We start from the raw sequence: 25,150 nt of genomic DNA, 5'->3' as shown, positions 1-25,150 counted from the left end.
ACCATTTCTCCACAGCAAAAACTTCAAAATTATACAATAGATAGCAATGCAGAACTCAGCTATGAAAATAATGTAGAAACGGGGTGCCTGGGTGGCTCAATGGGTTAAAGTCTCTGCCTTCAGCTCAGGTCATGATCCCAGGGTCATGGGATCGAGCCCCACATCGGGCTCTCTGCTCAGCAGAGAGCCTGCTTCCTCCTCTCTCTCTGCCTACTTGTGATCTCTGTTAAATAAATAAAATCTTAAAAAAAAAAAAAAAGAAAAGAAAAGAAAGAAAGAAAATAATGTAGAACCAATTATGCCTTGATTTTGTGAAACTGTGCATATCAGACAGGAAACTGTGTACTGGGGTCGGGGAGCAAAGCTGAGTGACACCATACAGATAATGAAAGAGCAAACACTCAGTGCCTCATGACAAGGAGACAGTCCTACAGAAGACAATTCAGCCTCCCTTGGGACCACAGAGGTGGCCAAGGCATGCTTGCTTAGGACTGTGACCTGGAGAAAGGTGCTGACAAGTTCTAAACTTTTGTCTGGTCTTTGCGTGGCCATCAGTAAGAACATGATTTTAAAAGTTCCATTTAGGTGGTGCAGGTTTTCCCTCTATGATGAAGCAGCCCTAGAGTCTGGAAGTAAGACTACAGACAGACAGGCTTCAGGAAAAAAAAAAAAAGAAAAAGAAATCCAAAGTTTTGTTTGGATTTTGCAGTGTCAGTAGAAATCTGTATAGATTACATCATATTAGGGGAATATTTATCTTCACCACTATGGAACTAGACTCTGATGAGTAATTCCAGTTGGTAGATATGTACTATAGATGGGTATCTGGAACTCTCTGGAAGATGCAGGGCTTGCTGGTAGGCAATTCTCAGAAGTGACGATATTGGGACCCAAGCCCCACCCATTCCTGTCCTGCTAAAGTTTCTCTCTGAAGGAGGCCGAGGCTGTACATACAGACTTGGGGACGCACTACCGGAGATCACCATGAGTGTTTTGGTAAGGAAAGGGAGACAGGTTGCAGGGCAAAGCCAAACTCAGTGGACAATGAATAGCATTTCTGTAAAGGGGAGAGGGAGGGGGCAAGGGGGTTAGAGGTTTGCCCTGGAGGGAGGTTTGAGGAATTTTTCTCCCCCCAGAGGGACAGGCATGAGGAGCAGGGAGAAGGGCTAGGAACAGAGATGGGTCCACAAAACAAGGACAGGGTTTTGTTTTAAGATTTTATTTATTTATTTATTTGTCAGAGAGAGAGAGAGAGAGAGACAGCAAGAAGAGGAACACAAGCAGGGAGAGTGGGAGAGGGAGAAGCAGGCTCTCTGCTGAGCAGGGAGCCTGATGGGGGGCTTGATCACTGGACCTTGGGCTCATGACCTGAGCCAAAGGCAGATGCACAATGACTGAGCGAGCCACCCAGGCACCCCAACAAGGACAGGTTTTACTTCACTTGGACGGGGACTTTCCCTTTGGCCTAAGGAAGCAGTCACGTGTCATGTACTATTAATTTTTTCCTTTAAATTGAGATAAAATTTGCATAGCAGAAAAATCACCTTTTTAACTGTTTTAAAATATACAATTCAGTAATTGTTAATACATTTGCACTGCTGTGCGACCACATACCTATAAAATCTCTTGTCCTTCCAGGGCTCTGATTCCCTTTAGCTACCTCCACCGTTCAATAACATCTCCATTGCCAGACACAGCCATGGATGGAGATGCTAAGGAAGCCAAAAGAACATGCCAGAAAAGGGATATGGTTGTCCCAAAGTCACCCCAGTACTGATGACAGTGTCAACACAGCAGCTTCCTGGGGGAGGGGGAAGGTGGCCCAGGAGCTTGGCGCCAGGCCCTGTCTGCAAGCAGGCCCTAGCTGCTGGTTAAGACGAGAGGGGACAGATGGGAGAGAAGCCCCCTCCTGACCCACTGCAAGAGGAAGACCCAGAGGCTCGAGGCAGGGAGGAGGTAGGCGGGACGAGAAGCAGATGGTTCAGGTTACGCGGGGAAGTCACGCTCCAGCCCTGCACAGTCTACAGAGTGCCACCAACACCACCGTGAGTGGAATACCGAACGGCCGCTCCCACGGGAAATGCAAGGATATGTGCCAACCAAGTAATACATAACCTTGTTTCATGTGTGCTCTGTTTTAAAGAGCTTTTATTTAATAGACATTGTTGATCCATTAGCATTGAACTCATGGGCAACAGCGCTGTAATCTCATGCCTGAACGCAGCATATCTAACCCACATATTTTCTCTATAAACAACAGCTCAGCCTTCTTGAGCTCAGGCACCCGACATAGCTCTCGGGCGCTCTTCGTGGGGAACAGTTTCAATAGTGAAATCACCAGCGAAAAGCCCCCAAATGTGAAAATCATGGCACTAAAGAGATCATGAAAACAACACCCATTTACAGGGAGAGAGGCGAGCCGAGAAGCCGAGCGTCACCTTGGTCGGCCTCAGCCAGGTGACAAATTTTTCACCGCTGCACGCATGTGTGCAGACGAGTATAAAAGCGCTCTGAGTACTGACTTAGGTGTTACAAATAGACTGTGGTAAGTAGTACAACTCACAGGTTCAGAGCGTGTGAGTAATGAACAAACTATGTCTGGTCCACGTGCCCCAGACACATGGTGCTTCTGGGTCCTTCCACGGAGTTGATAAAGTCGGGGATTAAGCCATTTATTCCTATTTACTCTGAACTACAGGAGTACATTACAGAAACCATTTTTTAAACTTACCTCCGATGTGTGTTGAGAGTCAGCATTACCAAGTCAACACGTTACATGACTCTCACACAAACCATGATAAAACAGAGTCAGAGGAGCGGGGTTGAGTGTGATATCCACGTTTGCAAAGGGTGAGCGGATAATTCCAGCCAGACCCTTCTACCAGATTGCTCTGAGGATTAAATGTGACAATTGCTGTGAAGCCACTCGGTAAGCACCATTGCCTCCAGGTTTCACACCTTTTGATTAGCGAGATGAATGATAGCCACGTGCTCTGTGCTTACCTGCACCCAAATGTAGCTATCCACGGCTTTTAGAACCTTCACGTTGTTTACAGGGTGGATTTCAACCAACAAAGTTAAACACTTTGATCCTAGAAAGAAAAAGCAGCTTTTAGTAACGGAAGATCAGAATGCCGTTTGTCATCTTCTCCACTGCAGTCTGAACTTTGAAAGTATAAATACGTTACCTATTGTGCTAGCTCTTCCAATGGGAAAAGTAATTTTCTTAAAATTTACTTTGACAGTTCTTAAAACCCGCAACAGATGAAGAAAACCTCATGGAGGAGAAACTGATATACACAGAGAGAGGACCAAGCCCCTGCCCATTCCTCAGCCACCTAGCACAGCCTCACAGGCCCTCTGGGCTTCTAAGTCTCAGCAAACACAACTCCATTCACCATCACTCCCAATTCTGCAGCACAAGGGCAAATAGCGCTTGTGGGTGAAAACGTAAAGATATTTCTAATGCATGACCACGCCCCAGCTGGCAGCTGAAGAGGACAGGGGCCTGGCTTCCCTCTGGGATGGTGGTGGAGCTTAGCTGATATAGACCCACTTAGTTCCTCAGTGTCCCATTGCAGTGAATGTCATAAAAGATAACACCGAGGAGGAAGTCCTTGGACACAGACTGGAACAGGATCACCACAGATATCCACATTTAGGCCAACAGTCCCCCTTCCCCAAGATGAAACCTCAGACAAGGAGTTGCCTGAGAGCTGAGTTCTTACAAAGACTAATATTCTCAGGGGCTTTCTCAAGGCTTTTGAATAAAAATGTACAATTTCAGGACAGCACAGCAGCCTGGAATTGAGTCAATGCCGATTTTCACTATTTAAGAAACTAACCTGACAGCAAATAAAGGCAAAGAATTGAAAATAATTCCTGTGATGTGGTCTTAGGATGGCAAGCACTGGATAGCTTTGTAAACATGCCTTTTAAAGATGATTGAAAAACCAAGACAGTGAGTTACTATGTGGGATCCCAAATATACAAGGACAGAACAAGTGAAAATCAAATATTGCTTGGTCAGTGGTACTTCGAGCTTAGGATAAAATTCCCAGTGATAGGATCAGATGTCAGGTCAAAGGGCTATCCTTCCAGTAACTGGGACAGAGGTAAAGGTGAGGAGTGTTGGTAATCTACTTGATAACTCAAAAAAGAAAAAAAAAAATGTCTCTAGGAATAAGAAAGACATTGGTGTCAGAGTGCCTGGGTGGCTTGGTGGGTCGAGCATCTGACTCTTGATTTCGGCTCAGGTCAGGGTCTCGGGGTTGTGAGACTGAGCCCTACATCGGGCTCCATGCTCAGTAGAGAGTCTGCTTGAGATTCTTTCCCCCACCTTCTCCCTCCCCCTCTGCTGCTTTCCCCACTAACATGTGCTTGTTCTCTCTCCCTCTAATAAGTAAATAAAATCTTTTTTTAAAAAAAGATATTAGTGCAAAGATGCTTGAGAAGAAAAACAGAAATTCTTTGTGAAATGTGAGAATGAGAAAAAAAGCAATTTTCCTTATTATGTTATTTTACATTGTGTAAATAATTAAATTAATAATTCCAGTTACTATATTAAGTGGTACAAGCTGACATTTGGCTATTTAATGTCTTCCCCTAGAAGTTTATATATCCCAATTTGGAAAAAAAATTTTTTTTTACAGGACAGACAGGGGAACCTCCTCGGAGGAGGAGTAAAAGAATTTAGACTTTTTGCTAGGGAACTTGATAACCAGCCATCAACTAAATTCATCTGATTTTAAAATGGGAGGATTTTCAAGAACAGAAACCATCTTCCTACACTGATTTTTCCCTTTTGGGGGGGCAGCCCGACACCTAACTAATAAGCATAATGATAAAAGTAATCATGCAAACAGGAATTTCTCTCAGTAACATACCATGGGCTTTCATGGTGTTATATGACGTATTCTGGATTAGGACTCTAGAGACATCTGTTCCAGTTTATACTCTGCTGCTAACCTAACAGACACTTTTCAGAAAGGACAAAGTATTCCTAGGCTTCCGAGCCCTGTTATTAAAGAAGGCAAAAACTAGAGAATTGGATCTACCGATCTACAACCACTGTCAGTCACGAAAGTCCATGATTCCAAGAAGTGCTTAAAGTCTTAGGAAGTCTGAGAATCCAGATGTCAGCGGAGCCTGGGAGGGCATCACCATAGGGTACGGCAGATCCAGACAGGCTGTGGATATTACAAAAAGTAGAGACAGCAGGAGCAAAAGTGACAATTTGGAAGGATCTTGAGGGCAAGTCACTAAGTGAAATCAGAGAAGGACAAATACCATATCATTTCTCTAATGCGTGGGCTCCTAGAAAAAGGAAAGAAATCCCCAAGTTCATAGATACAGAAAACAAACTGGCAGTTACAAGAGGTGAGGGGGAGAATGGAAGAAACAAGTACACTGCTTTGTTTTTTTAAGTTTAAATAAATTGAAAAAAAATTTAAAAAAAAAAAAAAGCCTAAGGATGGGCATGGCATGGGGAGGGTAGAGGGTGGGCAAAAGAATCTGGTCTGATGCAAGTGAAGACACATGATGCCAAGGTTGGAAGAGTCTAGCAGGGTCTGGATCAGAAGCAGCTTTGGTTCCTGGAGCTCCTGAACCAAACCACAGTTCCATGGAGCATCCGCTGCTCTTGACTATAATGGTGCAGGGGGCCTCAGGAGTCTCAGGGCAGTGGGGCCCAGCACATGTGGCTACCCCCATAGCTGCCCGGCAGGCCAGCACTGTGCCTGAGGCAAATGCGACTCCATGGCAGGGTGAAGGGGGCAGCTAGGTCCTGTTCTTCTTCCATTATCTTTTTTTCTTTTAAGTAAGCTCTATGCCCAACATGGGGCTTGAACTCACAACCCTGAGATCAGAAGCTGCATGTTCTACTGACTGAGCCAGCTAGGCGCCTCCTCTTTTACTGCTTCCTAAACTAAACATTAATCTGCCACAGCCACAGCCAAGAAGAGAAGCACTATGGATAAAAACTGTGTTGCCAAGTTTGTGGACCAAAGGACCTTATCTTGTTCATGTGGAAGATGTTACAGTTTGTCTCAGTTGCAAGGGAAAAATCTCATTATAAGCAACAGAGTGTTAAACATTAGCTCCAGGCAAACTACACTTTATAATCGAATGACTTTTCGGGTCATTCATGGGCAGATAAAATAAGGCTTTCCAAAATATTTGTTCAAAGGACAAAACGCCATAACAAAGTCTACAGTGCTTTCTGGTCACATCATTTCTGAACTCTTAAATGAACAAAGGCCTTGTAGGGTCTCTATGATCTGCCTATACTTCAGCCCTGTTTTCCTCTGGCTTCAGTTCCTACCACTCTGCCCTTTTTTTTGTTCAGCCTCATTGACCTCCTCGCCATCCTTATCAGCAAGTCCACCAAGTACACTCTGGCCCCAGGACCTTTGTGCTGGTGTTGTCCGTGTCAGAAGTGTGCCTTCCTCACAGCCGCGTGCTTGCTCCCTCCCTTCATTCAGATCTGTTTAAAGGCTCCCCTAACAGCGCTTCCTAGGATCATCCCTCAAATAAACTAACTGCATTCAGATGCTTGCCTCAGCTCTACTTAGAGGGAAAACCCAAACTAAGACAAGAGGGCTATGATGTGAGGGAGCAGGGAGCGTGAAACAGCAAGCAGGACTATCAAATTCGTGACCACCTCCGGACTTGAGCTGCATGGAGGACACCTCAGAATTATCCACTGCCAGGACAGAAAGGGGAGTATTTATCCTTCTGCTCGTCTTGCCCCATCATTGGTCACGGCTTGTCCTATGGGGAATCCTTCCCAGCCACTCTTCCAGGCCGCACACGCACAGAGAGTGAGTATTTTCCCACCGGCTCTGGGCAAAAAGCAAGAAGCAGGCCGAGCAGCCGAGTTAAGGTGCTGTCTGTCAAATTCAGTCTGGGCAGCGCGGGCTCTTACTGCAGCAGCTGGCCAGGTGAACTTGTCAGGTGAACTGACAAGACAGAAAGCATCAGGAAGCCAATACAATACACCTAACGACATTCCTTCTAGTATGCTGAAAGACGTGATCAGATAATCTCACTGGAAGGGCATCAAACTTTAAAGACTGAGTAAACAGACCTGAATGGGATTTTTTTTTTTTAAGATTTATTGATTTTAGAGAGAAAGAGAGAGCTGAGGAGAGGGGCAGAGGGAGAGGGAGAGTGCCTCAAAGAGACTTCTCGTTGGGCACGGAGCCCGTTATGGGGCTCATGATCCCGAGATCATAACCCAAGCCAAAACCAAGAGTCAGACGCTTAAATGACTGAGCCACACAGGAGCCCCCTGAATAGGATTTAATTTAATAAAACTTACAAAGAAGTTCATCTGAAAGTATATTTTATTTTTTTTTTAAAAAGATGTTATATATTTGCAAGAGAAAGAGAGCATGAGTGAGGGGAGGGGCACAGGGAGAGGGAAAAGCAGACTCCCCACTGAGCAGCAAGCCTGATTTGGGCTCAATCCCAGAACTCTGGGACCGTGAGGTGAGCCGAAGGCAGATGCTTAGCAGGCACCCCTGAAAGTACCTTTTATAACATACATAATCGTCACTGTTCTGCATGACAATCAGGCATAGCCGGTAAACATCATGTAAAGAATATAGGTTCCACTGGGTTTGCCAGAAAAATAAAGGTTACCTGAGGCTAAAAGAAATAAGGGCCAAAAAGGCCTGAGCAGAATTTCTTAAAAATATTTGAGCCAACATTTAAAAATTAAAGTTTTACACAAAAGTTCATACTTCCCTTGGTAAATTGAAAAGCTGGTCCCCTGGGGTTAGAGCCCTCCTCTGAAGATGGGACCAAGCTCCATGGCATACCGCCACCCACCCCTTAGTCCCCAGAGCTCACCGTGAGGGCACCTGCTACTCTCTCATATGCAGAGTGCCTCACCCACTGCAGGCACTCACTTGTTGAGCTCTGGACAGATGGATGGCACAAAATGTTAAAAAGGAGGGAATATCACATAGATAATAAACTACAGAGTGGGTCCTGGCAAATGAGAATTTTTATTTAGAATTGATGGTCTATTCACAGTGTATTAGGTATGGGTTAACGGCTCATCGGATTTAAAAAAAAAATGATATTCTTGAAGGGATATGAACCCCTTCCCAGCCCTTTTTACACCACCTTCTGACCACAGGGTTCTAGTATGTTCTCAGTGTTTATTTGTCTGCAGGTGCTAACTGCCTTTTTAATACCTCTACTATTCACTGTCACATTATATTCTGTATTCTCTTGTTTACTTGAGAAAAAAATTGCAGAACACTTTCATGCTTGACATGACCTTTGCCTTTTTATTCTGAGATAAAGCTATTTGTAAAGTTGCTTGTGATTTGACTTAGTAGTGAATAAATCTTCATCTTTCAACAGGCACTAAAAAAATAGAATGTCATACCTGGTTGAAGCTCGTTCTTTCTTCCTTCTTTAGTAAAATGAACTAAACTTGCCGCTAGTGGAAAAAGAAAAAAAAAACAAAAAAAACCATCCATTAGCAAATGATCCACGCAGTGGCTGGTTAAAATCTACCACTTTATACCTGAAGTAAGTGAGCGCTCAAAGGATCTGTCAGTGGATGATTAAGGTAATGCAGAAAGCATTCTTTTTTTTGTAAGTAGACTACACAGATTTTTTAGTTCAAAATTAACCTCCCAAGAGCATCTTTTCCCAGAAAATCATTGTCATAGAATAGTCAAATGTTGCAAAAGTTCAAACTCAACAAATGTAGTTTAGTTCTTGACATGTAGCAATAAAAGAGTTCAACTTACCAAGCAAAGTTCTCTCACTGTTGACAGAGCAACTGACAACGTGCAAGTCTTTCTCAAATGTATAGAGATGCTGTGAAAACAAAATGATTTTTTTAATTTGGGAGTTTTGTATTAAAGAACAATTTTAGAATTCAAATTCCCAGTTATCATGGTGGTATCATGTTGGCCAGACATTTTAGTAAAGAACCATCAATTAACCAGTTTATCCATACTGAGAAGTTCCAGATTATTTTTTAAGAGAAAAGTTTGCAACTGTAGGCCATAGGAGGCCCTGAAGCTTAACCATGAGGCAACTTGGCCTAGAGGCTAAAAGCCTAGACCTTGGAGCCAGGCTGGACCTAGGATCAATTTCTAGTTGTGCTACTTGCAGGCTGTGTAACTAAGGACAAGTTGTTGTTGTTCTTCTATTTTTCTTTTTTAAGATTTTATTTATTTTTTTGAGAAAGAGACCACAAGCAAGTGGAGGGGCAGAGGGAGAGGGAGAAGTGGACTCCCCACTGAGCAGGGAGTCTAATATGGGCTCCATCCCAGGACCCTAGGATCACGACCTCAGCCAAAGGTAGACGCTTAACCAACTGGGCCACCCAGGCACCCCTGGACAAGTTATCCAATCTTTCTAATCAGTAAAATAAAAATCACAATACCTATTTCATGAAATCCTTAGAAGGATCAACTGAGATAATCCATACAAAGCACTTATACAATGCCTGTCACCTGTAATAAGCCCTCAGAAGTCAGCTATTATAATTATTGAGAAAATAAAATTTTAATCAAGTTACCTAACTATGATAACATTTAACTATGTCTAAGAGACTATCACAAGTGCATCTACTGAAAGACTCTGATATTCAGAGCCTTGGCAAAGTAATCTTCTATTTTTACTTACTCTTTTAAAAATTTTCTTGCTGTTTGAAATGTTGCAAGATTCCATTTCCTTATTAAATATTAAAGAAAATGAAAATGGTCATGCAGGAGGATATGATATGCAAATTTGAGGAAATGAAGACAATTGCAGTTACATTAGGCAAACTCCCTTACAATACCCTCAGAAGGTAAGAAAAGATCAAGAGTCTTAGACCTGGGGTGCCGGGGTGGCTCAGAGGGTTAAGCCTCTGCCTTCAGCTCAGGTCATGATCTCAGGGTCCTGGGATCGAGCCCCACATTGGGCTCTCTGCTCAGCAGTGAGCCTGCTTCCTCCTCTCTCTGCCTGCCTCTCTGCCTACTTGTGATCTCTCTCTCTCTCTGTCAAATAAATAAATAAAATCTTTAAAAAAAAAAAAAAAAAAGAGTCTTAGACCTCAGTAGAGACCAGGCTATGAGAAACAACATGCAGCAGGAGTATTAGGAAGGTAATAATACTTGCAGATTTACAAAAGCACTGAGAACACACTAGAATCCTATGGCTAGAAGCTGATGAAAAATGTTGTCACGAAATGCTTGATTAGAAAAAGTGAACTTTGAGTGAAAAAGGAGGCTCTCAATTCATGTGAGACACATTTTGGTTTACCTTGACTCTTACTCTGAGAGATTCTAATCTGCAAGTAAGAAGAATCATGAATGTATACACTTAACTTTTAGTGTTTTACTCTTTTAATTATAAAATAACAAAACATAGTCTCAGTGTTTAAAACATGCAAATACCACCAAATAAAAAAATCAAAGCTCTTTGCTATGCTCCTCCATATGAACTCCCTTCCAAAAGGAAACATGCTTATAATTGACTCTGTAGTCTTCCAGATCTTTTTAATATATATTTATGTTTTCTCACAAATTTTTAAAAACATAAATGAAATGTATTATTCTGGCAATTTGTTTTGTTTTGTTTTCACATAACAGTATGTTTTGGAGAAACTTCTGTGCCAGTATGTGTTTACAGACTTCTTACTCCCTTACTGTAAGTTGTTTGTACATAGGCACAAAATGAATCCTTCACATTTGCACCAAGAATTAGATAAGACCTGTCTCATCAACCAATGTTCTATGTATGTGGTGTGGGGAAAAATTAAGGAAAGGAAGCTGGGTTCTATACCTGGATCTTTAAGAAGAAAGAGAAGTGAAATTTAAAGAGAAACAGAACTCAGAGCCAGAGGTTATTATGAGACCCTAAACTTCTGGGAGCATGCAAATCTCAGGAAGTTACTGGACTTCCTACATTCCTACATTCCTACAGAATACTGGATAACTGATTTGAGCCAATTTGCTTAAGTCTCCAAGGACTAAGAAACTTCTGATAACGTTTTGGTCCAGAAGTCCTTGCACTTCATTTACTTATTAATTTTTAAAAATAATGGCACCAAGAGATGGTAAAGGAGAGAAAGAAGGCAAAGAAATAAAAACTAAATTTTTGAAAATGAATGAGAATCTGTAAAACGAAAAGGAGGCAGAAAGAAGAAAAAACTCTAAAAGCAATAACTAATGAATAATCTATGATTTACAGTGATTTTTACCTCATTTTGTCTGGTTCGGCAGTCATACAATCCAAAGAAGACATTTCCCTTATCATCCTTTAAAAAATTAACCAGATATTTATTATATATCATTGTTAAGGAAGTTAGGATGTTACTCTTAAACCTGCAATAATTCAATCAATATTAGCAATAAGCACTCTAAAGGTAGCATGTCAGAAAGGGACTAAACATTTTTCAGCTAGTAATATGAGCCCAAAGAGTGAAATGGATTCAGAGCATACAGCTTTGTGAATCTGGGGGACACTGTCTAGGAGGTAGTAGAGCATGGCAAAGGAGCGAAAGTTTTTGTACTTCCATTTATTTCTTCAAGACAATATATAGGATAGAGATTGGGAGTGGCTAAAACAAGTCCACGATATTCCTGTAAATAAAACTTTTTAAATCATACCATTCTTTAAATGCAGCATACTTGTAGAAGACAGTTTAAACTAATTTTTTAAAAAGATTTTATTAATGTACACCCAACATGGGGCTCAAACTCACAACCCCAAGATCAAGAGTCTCACGCACCACTGACTGAGCCAGCCAGATGCCCCAACTTAAAATAACAATTGAGCAAATAAATTAGTTAATAAATAAATACAGTAGTACATCTGTGCAAAGCAAGCTGGCTACTGAAATTATTCTTTCATGTTTCCCTACCACAGTAATGTTACCGGTAAAGTTACATTTTTATTCCTTAGAACACTTAATACTGAAAACACTTTAAGCAATAATGCCTCAAAAGTTTGAGCATTCTTATGTCTAAAGAGATGATATTGAGTAATCCTATTTAATATTTTCTCAAAGATAAAATCTTACGTATTAATTAGGTTTAAATGTCTTTCACTTGGCATTTTTTCTCCTGCAAAATGGAACTGTCCATTTACTCAAAAAAATCTGAGCACCGAGTCTGAGTGTCAGACATTGTGCACAACTTTTATTAAAAAAAAAAAAAAACAAGACATTCCATTAAGACTGAATTCCAATAACCTTATTTAATTTCACAAAATAAAAAAGTCGCATTAAAGATCAAATGCCAACAATCTTACTCATTACCCCTCAGTAAGATATAGCATGAAATTCTATTTTAAAAAAGAACATAAATGGTTAAAATAGTAAATTCTATGTTACATATATCTTACCACAACTAAAAAAAGAGAATATAGACATACCTTGTAGGTATAAATAATATTTTCATTTCTTTCAACATTTAGTATACGTAAGCTCTCATAATTATTTTCCAAAACACCTAAAATAAAAGAATAACAGCAAGTTAATATTTAACAGGGAATTTTTTTTTTTTTTTTAAGAGAGCGAGCATACACATGAGCAGGGAGGAGGGGCAGAGGGTAAGGGAAAGAAAGAATCTCAAGCAGGCGCCACAGCCAGCATGGAGCCCAACCCAGGGCTCAACCTCATGAACCTGAGGTCATGACCTGAGCCAAAATCAAAAGTCAGATGCTTAACTGACTGAGCCACTCAGGGCCCCCAACAGGGACTATTAAAAAAAACATATCGAACAAGTAAAAGCCAAGTAAAAAGGAACACATACTGATGATTCCATTATACAGAGTTCTAAAATAGGCAAACTAATCTATTGTGTAAGAGGTCAGAATAGTTGTGACTTTTAGGGAAGAGGAGAGGACTAGTGATTGGGAGGTATGTGTAGGGAGGCCTTCTAAGGAGCTGCTAATGCTGCATGTGTTGTATACTGATATTTATTTGGCAATAACTAAATGAGCTGTACACTCTTAACCTACATACTTTGCTGTGTATATCTTACACTTCAGTCAAGTATCTGTTAGTTTTGCCATATGTATTTTGAAGCTATGTTGTTAGAGGCATAAGAACTGAGAACTGTTATTGCTTCCTGGTGGATTAACCTATCAGGAACTCAGGAGAACTGCCTGGTGTCCCAGCAGTCGATTAAAGCAACAAGGTGAAAAAGCAAGTAATAGTCAAGCCTGTTATCCCTCGGCTGTGACAGTATAAGCAAGAGTCCATATCAGAGAAAGCACCAACTTCCCAGTTCACTTCTCCCCATGCAACGACATGCTAGTGGGGGGTCAGGTAGATCGGGGCGGAGAGGTGGGGAATCTCTCACTGCTGAACAAACGCCCTCAACAAAAGACTCCCACAGTGTTGTGGCCTCTGTGGCTCAGGGCAGGGAGAGGAAGAAATGCTAAGAGTGGAAAAGTACTGAGTGAAAGTGGAGAAAAAGATATCTTCAAGGTTCCCCTCCTTTTCCTACGGAGGTAGTATCAACAGAGGTACTTGAGGAGGGTCTCTACTGATGGCTCCTGATATGAGGCCTCTGAGGGAAGGTTCCTGGGCTGAGGATACAGCTCTGGATATGAAGACATCCAGCCAGGGGGGCCTGAGTCTTAACTATAACTCCCTTCAGGAACTGCAGCTCACTGGCTAGGCACCAAGTCTGGTTTGGGGAGGGCAGCTTCCCCCGCAGGAGGCCTGCCACATAAAGCTTTTGCAGTTGCTTAGGGTTGCACATAAAAAAATCACACATGCTTTTTAAACGGAAGCTGGACGAGTTAACCTTTTTATTTACTATAAAAGTTCCTTTATCTTTAATATTTCTGATTTTACATTTACTTTGCTATCAGTATAGCAACATCAGCTTTCTTTTGGTTAGCATTCATATAATTTTTTTCTATCCTTTTATTATTACTCTTCCTGTGTCCTTAAACCTAAGATATGTAATCTTACAAGCAATATCCTTTAGAGTAAGTAGGTAGTCCACTTACATTTTTTTTTAAAAGATTATTTATTTATTTGACAGACAGAGATTTCAAGTAGGCAGAGAGGCAGTCAGAGAGAGGAGGAAGCAGGCTCCCCGCTGAGCAGAGAGCCCAATGTGGGGCTCGATCCCAGGACCCTGGGATCATGACCTGAGCTGAAGGGAGAGGCTTTAACCCACTGAGCCACCCAGGTGCCCAGTCCACTTACATTTAATTACCGGTATTTGGGGTTTGGATCAATCACATTAAGTTTTCTTTTTTATGTGACTCAATTGTTTTAGTCTTTCCTTGCCTTCTTCTGGATGAATAAAAAATCTACTATTTCATTCTCCTACTTATTATCAGTTATATATTCTTTTCTAGTCTTTCATTAGTCACCCCAAAGATTACAATACAAATCCTTGACTTGCTACATTTTCATATTATGTGATGCCAAGAAATGTGAAGGAACTGAAACTCTCATACACTGTTAACAGGAATGTAAATTGGAAAACTCGTAGCTACTGAAGCTGAACATATATGCAGTGGAAATATACATATATTTCAGCAAATGACACATGTAACTTCTGTAGCACTCTGATTCATCATAGCCTGAACTGGAAATCCAAAATATTCATTAAGTAAAAAGAATGAATAAATTGTGGGATATCAAACAATGGACTATTGTACAACAATCATAATAAATAACTCGCTGTAACATACAATATAAATAATAGCCAGTTAGTTCCCCCCTCCTAAGAAAGGTATAAACTATATGATTTAATTTATGCAAAATGAATCTATGATGCTAGATGAATGATTGCTGGAAAGGAACATGAAGGGGAACTTTGCGGTTCTATTAATGTTCTCTTTCCCGCTCTGAGTGCTAGTTACATGGATGTGTTTCACTTTGTGAAAATCAACCAAGATGTGCATTTATGATTTGTGTACTTTTCTGTATGAAAGCCATACTTTAACTCAAAGAGAGAAAGATTCTTTACACAAAACATTTAACTTGAAAGTTAATTCACCATCATGTTTCAGCTAAAATTTTAGTATATTCCTCTCAATTCTATAATTCAAGGATTTAAACATTAGTAGATACAGCTTTGGTAATTATCATCAATTAGACAGAAATACATTTCCTCAGTTTCCTCAAAATCAAATTGCTTAAACTTGAGTCATTTTCCCTACACAGGAATAGTGTTTTAGATGTTAAAATATTATGTTAGGGGGGCCCGGGGGGCTCAGTCATGTGTTTGCCTTTGGCTCAGTTGATGATCCCAGGGTCCTGGGATCCAGCCCCTCAATGGGATCCCTGCATAGCAAGAAGCCTACTTCTCCCTTTCCCACACCCCCTGCTTATGTTCCCTCTCTTGCTGTCTCTCTTTTCATTAAATAATAAAATCTTTTAAAAAAATAAAAAAATATTATATTGATTATGACAAGTTTCAATATTCAGACAAAACATATGCAAAGTATTCTACAACTCAGGGCAAATTTTAGTTTGTATTCTTGAATAAAAAAGAACAGAACAGCAGATGCCTGGGTGGCTCAGTCAGCTGAGCAAATGACTCTTGATTTCAACTCAGGTCATGATCTCAGGGTGGTAAGATCGAGCCCTGCATTAGGCTCCATGTTGCGTGAAACCTGCTTAAGATGTTCTCTTTCCCTCTTCTGCTGTCCCTCCCTCCCCCCAAAAAAGGAAAAAACAGGATAAAAAACAAGGATAATTGGTGACCTAGACCCTTGCACTGGAGTTGGGGGTGGGAAACATTTGAAAAGACAAAGAGCAGATTTTACAGAAAGTTAAAGAATCATCCTTGGGGCGCCTGGGTGGCTCAGTGGGTTAAAGCCTCTGCCTTCAGCTCAGGTCATGATCCCAGGGTCCTGGGATCGAGCCCCACATTGGGCTCTCTGCTCAGCGGAGAGCCTGCTTCCTCCTCTCTCTCTCTGCCTGCCTCTCTGCCTACTTGTGATCTCTGTCTGTCAATAAATAAATAAAATCTTTAAAAAAAAAAAAAAAAGAATCATCCTGACATCTTCCCCACCCCTCCCAGGAAGAAGCTGCCTGGGTCTTCCAGGGGTCAGGCAAAGGGAGTGGGGAAGTGCTGTTTTTGGTGTTTTGTTTTGTTTTGTTTTTTAATACAAAATACACTTTTTTTAAAAAAGATTTTGTTTATTTGACAGAGAGAGATCACAAGTAGGCAGAGAGGCAGGCAGAGAGAGAGAGAGGAGGAAGCAGGCTCCCCATTGAGCAGAGAGCCTGATGCAGGGCTCAATCCCAGGACCCTGAGATCATGACCTGAGCCGAAGGCAGAGGCTTTAACCCACTGAGCCACCCAGGTACCCCAAAATACACTTTTAAATACACTTTAACATACTTTAATACACATATACACTTTTCAGTGTTTATTGAGCTGTCAGACACACTTTCCACTAATGAAAAAATAAGGATAATCACCTAGTCTCTTCGGAGAACAGTATGATTCAATAGCTTATTGCTAAATAGCACTGAACAATTTACAGATTTCTTTCTATCTCACCCATACCGTGTCAGGAATTAAAGGCCCACTGTACTAAGAGAACAATTGAGTTCCAGTGAGGTTCAGATACTTGTTCAATATCATATCGAGAACGTGGCACTGACTAATCTCAAGCCTAGAAAAAAACATGAGCAGAATGAACTAAGTTTTCTGTATCATGCTTACAATGGGACAAGGGATAATTACTGAAAAATCATCTAAGGTAGATTTTGTAGACATCCAAAGAGAATTTCAGGGAGTTACTTTTCATCCTGCACATGACTCAAAACTTCTAGAATGCAACGTGCCAATATTTTGAGGGTTATTTTTTTCTTTCAAGATTATAAGGATGCTGGTAGAGACCTCTCAAAAGTATACTTAAAAGGTTTCAGCTAAGATAAGAAACTCCTTTACAAGAAATCTTGCCAAGAAAATTCAATTTACTTGCACAAGCACATCTATTTTCAAAACACTAAACAATTAAGAGAAAAAAAATCCCGAAGTACAGTTTATAACAAATTATATATGCTTGTTCCATTAGACCAGTGGTTCTCAACTCTGGCTTTAGGTTAGAATGATTCGGGGAGCTTTTAAAAGTACACAGATGGGGACGCCTGGGTGGCTCAGTTGGTTGGGCGACTGCCTTCGGCTCAGGTCATGATCCCAGCATCCTGGGATTAAGTCCCACGTCGGGCTCCTTGCTCGGCAGGGAGCCTGCTTCTCCCTCTGCCTCTGCCTGCCATTCTGCCTGTCTGTGCTCACTCTCTCTCCGACAAATAAATAAATAAAATCTTTAAAAAAAAAATCTGCACAGATGTCCAAGACCTACCCCAAATAACCTGATTTTACTAGGCTGGGTGGGGAGCCCAGTCTCTAAGGTGTGTGAGTGTCTTTTTTTTTTTTTTTTTTTTAATTCTCCATGTAATTGTAATGTGTAGCCAGGGTTGAGAACCACTGAACTACATATTCGTACAATCTGTTAAACAATATCCATTAGACAGCATAACTAGGACCAGGTTATAATGTAACCATGACAAAGTTGAAATAAATAATAAAATCCACTGTCGTGGATCTGTTAGGTAGTAATAACTATAGTCTTAAAATTATCCTATAATGAAGTACTTGGTTCTCATCTCAAGAACATTTGAATTAGACAAATTTGGCAATGTTGGAAATCCAGAGACCAGTGTCTCACCACACGCTATTAACCCATCAGCCCTTCCTCCCCGGATTAGTTGCTCACGGTTTAGACACACCCTTCTGAAAGGAGTATTCAATAACCTCTTTGCTTATTCATTCTGACTCTTCTCCTAGTAGTTTATTGCTGGAAAGTCCAGAGGAGGAAGTTTAGCAATTCAAATGAGGAAATGTGGTTTAATTTTACAGTTCAGTGTCCTCAAAGCTCATGAAGAAAAAATGTAGATACTTGCATAAGTAAACCTATTAGAGAAAAGGAGAGTACCTCAATACTAAAGGTGCTGGCAAGTCATAGTTCATGTCAAATTAAAGCTGAAAAAAAAAACTAAAGCTGGTTGGTCAGATAATCTTGTCCATTTCAAGCTCTTTGCTAAACACAAGTGATTTCACTTTATAGGAAGATGTTAGCCACATGTGTAAATTTTGTGCCCAACATCTTTGAGACAAAAATCAGATAAAAGTGTTTGTTTTCGAGTGACCATACTAGGAAGAGGCGGGGGGAGTCACCTCAGAGCCTGATACAAAAATTTGAATTGATTCCTTTTATATAGATCAGGAGGTGCTAAAATATGATTCTACTTATGACAAGTCTATTCTGCAAATAATTCACATAAATCCTTGGCTCAACATGACCAGATATTATAATTCCTCAAGTTATCAACATCATTATGTGATTTACACCCATATTCTGATTAAAATGAAAAAAACCAAGGATGGGGTGATTAGCTAAGCAACAAAAAGGCATGAGAATTAGAAAAGGAGACGAGGAAGGTAGGGGAAAGTGAAGGAGAGAATATTAACGATAAAGACAATCTGTCAAAACCAGAACTCTGGCCCCCAAAACCTGTCTGCAGGGTGGTGGGATGGGGTATACAGGAGGCAATAAGAAAATATTGTTCTTAAATCAGTCACCTGGTAAAATAGATCACTTCTCTAGTAAAGACGAATGATTACAGTATCTGAAAGATGAATCAATCTGGTGTATCACAGGTCCAAGAGTAATCAGAGCAGACAAGAAAATACAGGCAAGAAAACCTACATTCTTTCTGGTCTTAAACACATACGACATTTAAACCTTAGAAAATTTGCAGACTGCAGACTCTTTCTTAGTTTCTTGATATTGATACATGGCAGTAGAGAATTAAGCACTGGCTAAAAAATTAATACATAAAATCCATTGTGTTGCTATATAGCAGTAACAGCTAGAACATGTAATTTTTTAAGTATACCATTTATAGAAGCAACATAATATCACAACAATCTAAAGATAAGTCTAGCAAAAAGTGTTCAGGACTTTCATGAAGAAAATTCTAAGACTTAGAGTCATAAAGAGAAAAAAGAGAGTCATAAAGAGGATCTAGCTAAAAATAAATTATACTTGGTTCACAGTTATAAGACTTAATATTGTAAAGATACCAATTCTCCCAAAGCTGATGTACAGATTCAATGCAACTCAAAATTCCAACAGACGTTTTGGTGAAATCTGATAGGCAGAATCCAAATACATATTTGAGGATGAAAGAGCATTGGATAGATGAGATAGTCCTGGGGACTGCTAAGGTGAGGAGGCTTACTCTATCAGTTTTAAGACTTATCATAAAGACAGTTATTAAAATGTCTTCATCTTAAGTTGACAAAAGGAACAAAATTAAGAACCCAGGAAAGGGGACCCACACATATGTGGAAACTTGATATGTGACGGAAGTGGCTTTGCTGTCAATGATAAGAAGTAGGTCTATTTGGTTACTGATACGAGAGCTATTAATATAGAAACCCAATAGAATTTACAAAAGGAATTTTAACACATGTACGCTTATACATAACAATGAAGCAAAACCATTTACCCACCACCACGCTTAAAAACGGAACACTATGAAGACTCTTGAAGGCTCTTGTAGCCCCACCTGATTCCTACCTCATATCACATACAGAAACATACCAGATGGATTAAAAAACAAAATGAAAAGACCAAAACTTTAAGAAGTTAATTTAAAAATGTCTTCATGACCCCTAAATAAGAGAGGATTTCTTTAAAATATCCAAAAAAGCACAAACCAGAAAGTAAAAGACTCATAAATTAGACTACATTAAAATTAAACACCCTCCTTTATCAAAGGCACCACCACTACAAACTGGGGGAAAAAAAAGGTTAGAAGAAATATTTGCAACACATACATGAACAAAGGATTAGAATCCAGAACAAAGAAACCTTAAAAGTCAATATGGAAAAAAAAAAAAAAACCACAATAGAAAAATGGACAGGATGAACAGACATCTTGTAAAGGGGAAACTTAAAAGGTCGATAAATATAGAAAATGCTAAGCCTCAGACCACAGTGAAATAACATTTAGACTCTCCAGTTCAACAAAAAAATTAAAGGTCTGGAAATATCAAGAGCTTGTGAGGATACAGAGTACAAAAACTTTTCTATACCACGAACGGGATTGCAGTAAGTACGAATGCCTTGGAAAACAATTTGGTAGTGCTCAGGAAAAGTGAACACATGCACAGCCTGTGACTCAGCAACTCTAGTCAGACAACCATCCTGGAGAAACTTGGGCATATGTGCCCTAGGAGACAGGCTTAAGAAAGTGAGCAAAACTGGGACACCTGGGTGGCTCAGTTGGTTAGACCGCTTCCTTCGGCTCAGGTCATGATCCCAGGACCCTGGGATCGAGTCTTGCATCGGGCTCCTTGCTCAATGGGGAGCCTGCTTCTCTCTCTGCCTCTGCCTGACACTCTGCCTGCTTGTGTGTGCTCACGCTCTCTCTGACAAATAAATAAATAAATAAAATCTTAAAAAAAAAAAAAAAAAAGAAAGTGAAAAAACCCACCAACTGTAATAGCAAACCCCAGAAACTCCCCAAATGTCACTACCAGAAAAAGATAAGCAAAGTTAGGAAGCACCCTGAGACTGGGGAGTATCCAGGATATTTACCAGGGAAGGTTCAGTGAAGTGGGATTAACACTTGGAGGAGGAAAGGGAAGGAGGAAGGTCCATGAAGGGGGAGAAGCTGAGCTACAGCAACGTCGGGTAACTTTGGAATCCCCCAGGAGAGAGGCTCTTACACTGAAATGGATTGTCAAAATTGTCCTGTGTTGAGTCAAAATGGCCAGGCCTTGATACCCCACCTCAGTCCCTAATTAAATGTGGGCCACGTGCAAAATGTCCTGACTCTGGATGAGAAAGTCGTCCGTAGATGGCAATCCCTGAAGGGGCCGACATCTGAAGCTTATCTCCCTCACAGCACTTGGGACAAGCTCTTCCTTGAAAGGAAGATCTAGGGGTGCCTGGGTGGCTCAGTCGTTAGGCATCTGCCTTCGGCTCAGGTCACGATCCCAGTGTCCTGGGATGGAGCCCCATATCTGGCTCCCTGCTCCGAAGAAAGCCTGCTTCTCCCTCTCCCACTTCCCCTGCTTGTGTTCCTTCTCTCACTGTCTCAATCTCTCTCATTCTCTCTGTCAAATAAATAAAATCTTAAAAAAAAAAAAAGAAAGAAAGAAAAAAAGAAAAGAAGATCTAAGCATGTCCACCACCATGTGTGATGTATATCCACACTTTGGAATACGATACATCAGTGATGGTAAGTGACCTATAGCAGTCAATGTGGATACTGAAAAGAAAAACAAAAAAGAATGCATATAGAATGCATATAGAGTTCTTCCATTTAAAGTTCACAAACAAGCAAAATGAAATGATATTTTGCATAGGGGACAACACATACAGGTTAAAACTACAAAGAAGATAAAAATGCAAATGGTTGTTACCACTAGGAGAGGATAGAGAATTAGGATCAGATCCGGAAACACAAGAGCCTTCAAAGGTCTTGATAATCGCTCTTTTTTTTTTAAATAGATTTATTTGAGAGTGAGAGAGTATGTATGCACAAGTGGAGAGAGGGGCAGAGGGAAAGAGCTCAATGAGACTCTGCACTGAGTATGAAGCCCAACGGGAGGTTTGGTATCAGGACCCTGAGATCATGACTTGAGCTAAAATCAAGAGTCAGACACTCAACCGACTAAGCCACCCAGGTGCCCCTGATATTGTTCTATTTTTTAAAGTGAGTGTGTGGTTTTGTTTTTTGTTATTTATGGTATGTGTGTTAAAATATTCTTTGGTATAATCGTTTTAGTCTTTAAAAGAAATACTTTTTCCACTTATTTCAAGAGAGATTATTTTCCAAAAGTTCAACCCAGAACCAGGAGCATTATGTAGTAACCAAACCTGGTCTCCTTACTCTTTAACCCCTACTTGTCTAAAATACTATCCCACAGGCACTGAATATCCATGGCTAACTTAGCCTCACTCCCTGGTCATTTTGCCAGGAATATGTCATACTTAGTATTACTTACACCAATAAGAAATCTCCAATTGTATTTGTTGATGTAAAAATATTACGGCTTCAAATTGAGATAGCATGTGTGCAGAGAGACATTACAATGGTATAATTACTTATAATTTACATTTGAAAAGCTGAGACTTTGAAAGGAAAATAATTTGCCAAATGTGTGGAGTAATAGCCATGCTAGAAATAAAATAGAATCCCAGATTCCCCTGCCAGTGCTCCCAATTAGAGAAGAGGAATTAACTGGGTTTTTTTGGGCTACCTCCCACTGGTGATCATCGGGAGTTAACAATTCTCTTAGCATAACAGAGCTAATGATCTTGCCAAGGAGTTCTGCAAGGGCAAAATACTACCAGTATTAGAAAAAGCTGGTATTTCTAGTAGGTTTACCTTTTGAGGACCTAAGTTCACCTGTGGTTTAGTGGAATGTCAATATAAGTTTAGGTCTCTTCACAAAAAGGCACAGGAAAGCGAAAGGCTAGCTGGTTCACACACAGCTTTTTCAATCACAACACACATCTCCGAAACATTAGACTGTGGCATTTCATACTTCACCAGCTTTTCATTTGCAGACACCTGCCATTTAGCTCTACGGTGTGAAAACTCAGGGAAAGGACTACTCTGTGGTGGACAGGAGGCGTGGAGCTGCCTATTGTATTTTAAAAAATTAAACCTTCAAGACCTCATCAGGAGACTTCGATTTTTTTTCCCCCCAAAAAAGCAAAATTTTACTAATAATGACACCTTAGCAAACTCAAGCCTTGAGCTATACAAACGGGACTCCTTATTTGGAACTAATAACCAATAGCCAAGACAAAATACCCTACACATAATTCGGCTAAAGCCACAGGATAGTGTGAAGGTATAAGGTAGGGAGAGAAAACTCTCATCACAGTTAAGGGGGAAGAAACTGTAGATATGAGGATAAGCCTTCTAAAAACACCCTCCAGCAGTCTACAGTGTTTAAGGAAAAACACACTGAAGTAGATAGCTCCTATGTACAAGGCAGGATCCAGGGTATGACAGCTTTGAAGCTAAATTTAAACCGTGAGGATGAATCATTATTTACAGCAAACTTCTTAAAAAGAAAAAAAAAAATGTGAGAAATCTCAGAGTTCCCCTTTTTTAAAGTTTTGATTGATCAGTGCTGGAAAGTCTCAAAAGTCACTTTTGCCTTCTTCACCAAAACCAAAACAAAGGATTTTTGAGACGGATGAAAAGCAACGCCTCAACTGTGAAGGAAGTATTCTCATGGACCCTGAGGAAGCTGGACAGCAAACCTGACCATGGCTGTATCACACCCCTCTTTGCTAGCTGGCTCAGGTGCTGTTATGCTCTGGGTTAGTGGCGACGGGCTTGGTGCCTCTTTGGGAAACAGCAGGCTCCAGTTCACTGCTCACAGCCTGAAAGCAGACCCCTGCCCTCTGGCACTCACATCTGAAATGGCATGTCCCCTAAATCATGGACAGTGTTCACACAGAAGCATCTCACAAAAGTGAAGACAGACTGCGCAACTGTTAGGTATTTTTATGGTGGTTTTCTTCGTGGCCATCACTCATCTTTTCTCCTAACGCAACAACTTTCAGGAGCCCCCAGTCTTGGCAGAGCCCCTACAGGGCTGGCGAACCCTCCCCGGCAGCTGAGATGTGAATGAAGCATAGAGAAAACCCTGTCCTACTCTTTGCAGCCTTGGGCCAGAGGAAGGCGGTTTTGGCAGCTGCTCCTCCACGCCCTGCCCTGACGAGATGATGCTGAGGTACCACTAGGGTCCCCGGCCTTTCTGTTAAAGGTGGCTGGCTGGGCAACAAGTGAGCCAGAAGCTGGAGGACTCGCTAGAAGAAGCAGCGCAGTACAGCCACGACCATGCCCCGGGCCGCCCCTGACCTTCACCCAGTGGCCCGGGTGAGGGAGGCAAAGCCGCGACTCCAAACTGGGAAGAAGCTCACCCCTTCCGCACGAACCTTCACAGGTTGGCAGGGGCCGCGGGCGACCCCCCCACTCCGGGCGATGCCCCCGACCTCGGCCCCGCCCGGGAGCCCCCGAGCTGAGAACGACTCAGACTCCACCCCCTCGCCGGCTCCCACCTGCCCCCACCCCGACCGGACGCGCGCCTCCAGCACCTGGGCCGCCGCCTCGGGCCCCGGCGGCCGCCGACGCCGCCCGCTGCGACCGCAGCCACGGGAGCACGTCCTTCCGCAGGTCGAAGTCGGAGACCAGACGGAGAGCCATCGCCCGGACGCGGCCACCGGGCGGCTCGGGCCCCGCGCCGCGGGCATTCCCGGCCCTCCGCGCGCCACCTCGCCCAGCTCCCCCGGCGCCCGCCCCTCCTTCCTCTCCCCCGCCTCCCCGCGCCCGCCGCTTTCGGTTCTGCTGCGGCCCGGCCCGGGGGAGCCCGGAGCGCCGCCTCCTCCAGGCCTGCTGCGAGCTGGGCACGCCGGGCTGGGGAGGGGGGAAGGCGGCGGCGGCGCAGAGCCCAGGACCCGAACCTTCCACGTGCGTCCTTCCGGCGGGGCAGTGGAAGGATCTGCCGTTCGGGGGCCGTGGAGATGTCGCTAAACCAATGGTTTCTAAGCTATGCTGCACGTTAGATGTGGGCGCTAGCCTTACTTTTCTTCTTCTTTTTTTAAATCTTCGGGTGTTTCCTCTGTGCAGCAAAGTTGGAAACCACTTGACAAGACAGAGGTATTTCAGCTAGTTCATCTGAGAAGGTTCTAGTCCATCGCAGGGGCAGAAGCCTGCAGCATTTTGGGCTATTGGACCCAGCTTCAGGGAGATGATATTTAATTAGCAGTATTTAGGTAGCAGCAGGGAGCAAGCATGTGAAGTCGGTTCTATTTTGAGAGATACGTAGACATTGAAAAGGGTTAACAGTCTTGGCACAAACAGGTCCTCTGCCTGTTCAAGAGGTTCCCTTTTTACGAAGGAAATTGTTTAGGATTTTAGGAACTGACTTTTCGCCGCTCAGCTTTCTTTCCATTCCCATGCACGTACCTTCAATAAGTTTAATGATTGTTGTGCCAGATTCAATCCATCCTGAACATCAACTCCAGGTTATTACTCCCCCACAAGAAAAAGCTATCCTCCTGTCCCTATGCAGAAGACCAGCTGACTGCCCTAGTAAAGTGC

General features: G+C 41.9%; 1 protein-coding gene across 8 annotated transcripts in view; it reads right to left on the bottom strand.

Moving 5' to 3' along the window:
* GSAP (gamma-secretase activating protein) overlaps window positions 1-24,476 on the bottom strand; it is an 84,909-nt gene extending 60,433 nt beyond the window's left edge. For 2 of the 8 annotated variants that reach the window (XR_004277093.1, XR_004277092.1), the window contains exons 1-6: window positions 24,145-24,471; window positions 12,394-12,470; window positions 11,219-11,275; window positions 8,772-8,841; window positions 8,402-8,455; window positions 3,004-3,092 (exon numbers count right to left, since the gene is read on the bottom strand). Coding sequence is in view for 5 of the 8 variants with exons in the window: in XM_032305922.1 (XP_032161813.1) it covers window positions 3,004-3,092; window positions 8,402-8,455; window positions 8,772-8,841; window positions 11,219-11,275; window positions 12,394-12,470; window positions 24,145-24,253 (456 nt within the window). In the remaining 3 variants the exon portion in view is untranslated. Of the gene's footprint in view, window positions 1-3,003; window positions 3,093-8,401; window positions 8,456-8,771; window positions 8,842-11,218; window positions 11,276-12,393; window positions 12,471-24,144 lie in introns of all 8 variants that reach the window. The other 6 variants (XR_004277094.1, XM_032305922.1, XM_032305919.1 and 3 more) reach the window with 6 other exon arrangements.
* Window positions 24,477-25,150: the final 674 nt, after the last annotated feature.

This window comes from Mustela erminea, chromosome 11 (assembly GCF_009829155.1).
Source record: "Mustela erminea isolate mMusErm1 chromosome 11, mMusErm1.Pri, whole genome shotgun sequence".
NCBI classification, from domain to species: Eukaryota; Metazoa; Chordata; class Mammalia; order Carnivora; family Mustelidae; genus Mustela; species Mustela erminea.
Note: the sequence above shows the minus strand (reverse complement) of the source record. Positions and strands in the feature narration are given on the sequence as shown.